This window comes from Capsicum annuum, chromosome 6 (assembly GCF_002878395.1).
Source record: "Capsicum annuum cultivar UCD-10X-F1 chromosome 6, UCD10Xv1.1, whole genome shotgun sequence".
In the NCBI taxonomy this organism is placed as follows: domain Eukaryota; kingdom Viridiplantae; phylum Streptophyta; class Magnoliopsida; order Solanales; family Solanaceae; genus Capsicum; species Capsicum annuum.
In genome coordinates this window covers 115,593,428-115,596,443 of record NC_061116.1, presented here as the reverse complement: position 1 = coordinate 115,596,443, position 3,016 = coordinate 115,593,428, and the positions used below count along the sequence as shown (strand labels likewise).

At 34.7% G+C, this 3,016-nt stretch overlaps 1 protein-coding gene across 1 annotated transcript in view; it reads right to left on the bottom strand.

The window, feature by feature from the left end:
- LOC107873323 (transcription factor RF2b) overlaps positions 1-2,272 on the bottom strand; it is a 5,719-nt gene extending 3,447 nt beyond the window's left edge. Inside the window, exon 1 of the mRNA XM_016720125.2 lies at positions 1,647-2,272. Coding sequence (XP_016575611.1) covers positions 1,647-2,110 — 464 coding nt within the window. The 5' untranslated portion in view covers positions 2,111-2,272. The remainder of the gene's footprint in view (positions 1-1,646) is intronic.
- Between the last annotated feature and the right edge of the window lie 744 nt (positions 2,273-3,016).

The window sequence follows — 3,016 nt, the reverse complement described above, 5'->3', positions numbered from 1 at the left end:
CCCCCCCCCCCCCCTAAAAAAAATTAAAAAATTTTATTTGTTTTTAAAAAAATATTCACCCCACCCCGACCACATACACCTAAAAATTAATGCCGCTTTTTCTTGTTTATGAATGAGCCTCTTTTATCCATTAAGCTACCCACTTTTAAATGGGTTTTATTCATTTTGAATTTAAGATGGGTTAATTTTAATGGTGCCTCAGCTATAAGCTATTCAAGCTTTAAGCTATGGTAAAGAACTATAAGACCCTGAATCATGTGACACTAGATGGACACGCCAAAATATTGGAGCACAACAAAATTGAGGTGAATGCAAAACTAGAAGAGCTGAGTAAATTTGGCGCGGAATAGCACACTTTTTGCTAATAAATGTGGCCATCTTAGAAGCCAAATATTCTAGGGAATAAATTGAATGAGCTTGAACATGGCATTAGTTAATTTACATTCATACATGGAATTGCTTCACAAAGAATGTTCGCCAAGGGCAAACGTCACAAGGGACAAAGGAAGCTCACTAGAGGTTAGAGCTTGCTAAAACTATGTTGGTTTTATGGGAACAATGACACTTGATACTTCATTATATGTTAGGAAACTCACCAATCAGAATTAGTGGAAGCTACTCCAGTACAGAAATTTTCTTATGCAAACCACCTCAGAAGAGACGTGATCCAGTTGTAGACCTAACTAATCTGTTGTCTAGTGAACAAGCATATTGAATTCACTTTGACATACTAATCGTCTTACAAATAGTACATGACTAAAAGTTAGCCCTATAAGATGAGCATTTTTCACTAAACTCCACTTAGTAAAGCTTAAGCTCCATTTCAATTTAACCGAAATACACTAAAAAGTAGGAATTACGTCAAAACAAGACAGAAGAATCTTTTTAATGAGATGGGGATCAAAACAAATCCAATCTAACAGTTAAATTTCCTAAACAAAACCTCAATAAATATATAGCACGCAGGCTGATTCTAGGGGAAAATGAGAAATGACCAACACTCAATTTCTAATTAAAATAATTGTTTTGACCAATAGTCAATTTCATGTCAACACGCATTTGCAAGTCTTGTTTGAGTTATTCCATGAAACAGGGTCACACTTCAACATTCTGGAGGAACTTCTAGTAACTTTAGAATGAAAACACCATCAAATAATCTGATCTAACAAAGCATTTTGATGCTAAACATAACACCTCTTGGCATAAGGACTTGCACATATAGATCTTTGTCATCCTACTGTTTAGTCTTCTTTAGCATTTGTCTTGTTCTTGCTTCTACAGAAATGCAGTTTTTCTTTAAAATCATTATGTCATAATCTCAATTTGACATAATCTCTCATGTTGTATAACCCTGGATCTTGGATTACATGGTTTTACAGTGAACTACTAGTGCATTAACACCAACGAAATGTAGAACAATTTTAAAAGGTACAAAATGTTCGGATCTCCAATAAAGAAACGCATTAAATGTGATTAGTTAAAAATTATTTTGAAAGGAAAAGAATCAATTAATGGAGGCCTAAATCATGATATAGACTCAAGTAGATCTACTTGGAGAGTTACCCAAAATCTGAATTTCCTAAATCACCGCGTACAATTGGATAACTCGAAAGTAATTGTCTAAGTCAAACCAAGTAAGTTTATACCTTTTGGCGCGTTTTGGATCAATGGTCCAAAGTTCAGCAAGCTTATCAGGAGCCATAGCTTTCTTAGCTTCAATACTCTCACTTAACAACAAGCTCGAACTATCCACGGAATTGCTATGCCTGTGACGAGGCCTAGTAAAACTCTTCTCTCCATCACCACAGTCAACTACCAGTCCACCACTACTTCCAGCAGCAGCATTGTTGAATCCTGGAACATCAGTAGGGTTAGATCCAGTGCCGAGCTTTTCAATGTCCATGTAAGTGGAGAAGAAATCATCCTCAGATCCGATCTCCTCAAAACTTGCGGCGGAGGCATCGAATGGGTCAGATACCAGATCTAGATCCTCGGGCAGACGGAAGTTAACCTCCGAGTGAGCTCTGCGGTGGTGAGATGGCCTGAATGTGGCGGAAAGTGACGGCGTTTGATTCAGTTGCATCGAGTTTGGATTTGACGGATCTTGCATTTTCACGCGATATTCCTGCTGCCAGATTCAGACACTACAGCTAGAGCCCCCGATGTGGGAAGATGAGGAGCTTTTAGCGGTGCATTTAAGTAATGGAACTTTTTTTTGGTTACCTTCTATTGGAATAAATTCAAATATCTAAAAATAAATAAATAAATAAATAGTTTATAATAAAATTAGTCAGAGTTTTGTTTACAAGAAAAAAAGTAGTATTAGATTATTTTTTTTCTTCTTTTTTCTTTTTTTAGCAGTAATTTTTAAAAAAAAAAAATTGTTGCTTTTTTTTTTTTGCTGCATTATTTTATTAAATAAATATTTTCAAATTTTTTTCATCTAGCTTTTATTCATGTTCAAATAATTATATAGATGGTATATAAACATGTATGTAAGATGTATAAATAGTTATATAACATATCAATGTTGTATAAATAGTTATGTAGTGTAGATGTAATTTATCAATGTGGTACAAAAAGTATAACCCGAATCAATATTATATAAATGGTGTATATATATATATGATGTACTTGGAAGCTTAATTACCCAAACAAAATCAAGTTCTTTATTTGGTTAGTTTACCACAACCGTCTTCCAACCGCTTCTTATTTACACCAAATTGGCATGGCTATAAGTCATCTATGCTTATACTGTAATCAGACCGAAACTGTCGATCACATTCTTCGAACATGCCCAAATACCTTAGCCTTTTGGGACGCCAATAACATGCAGCTTTTAGTTGAAAAATATTGTCATCTGCAGACCAAAGATTGACTAGTGCAGTGTAATAAGATGAAACAACTGAAAATTAATAACTATATATCTTGGAGTGACGCTTTTCCTTTTTACCTTTGGAGTATCTGGTTACGCAGAAATGATAACCTGTTCAATAACAAAAAAAACTCCCTGTAC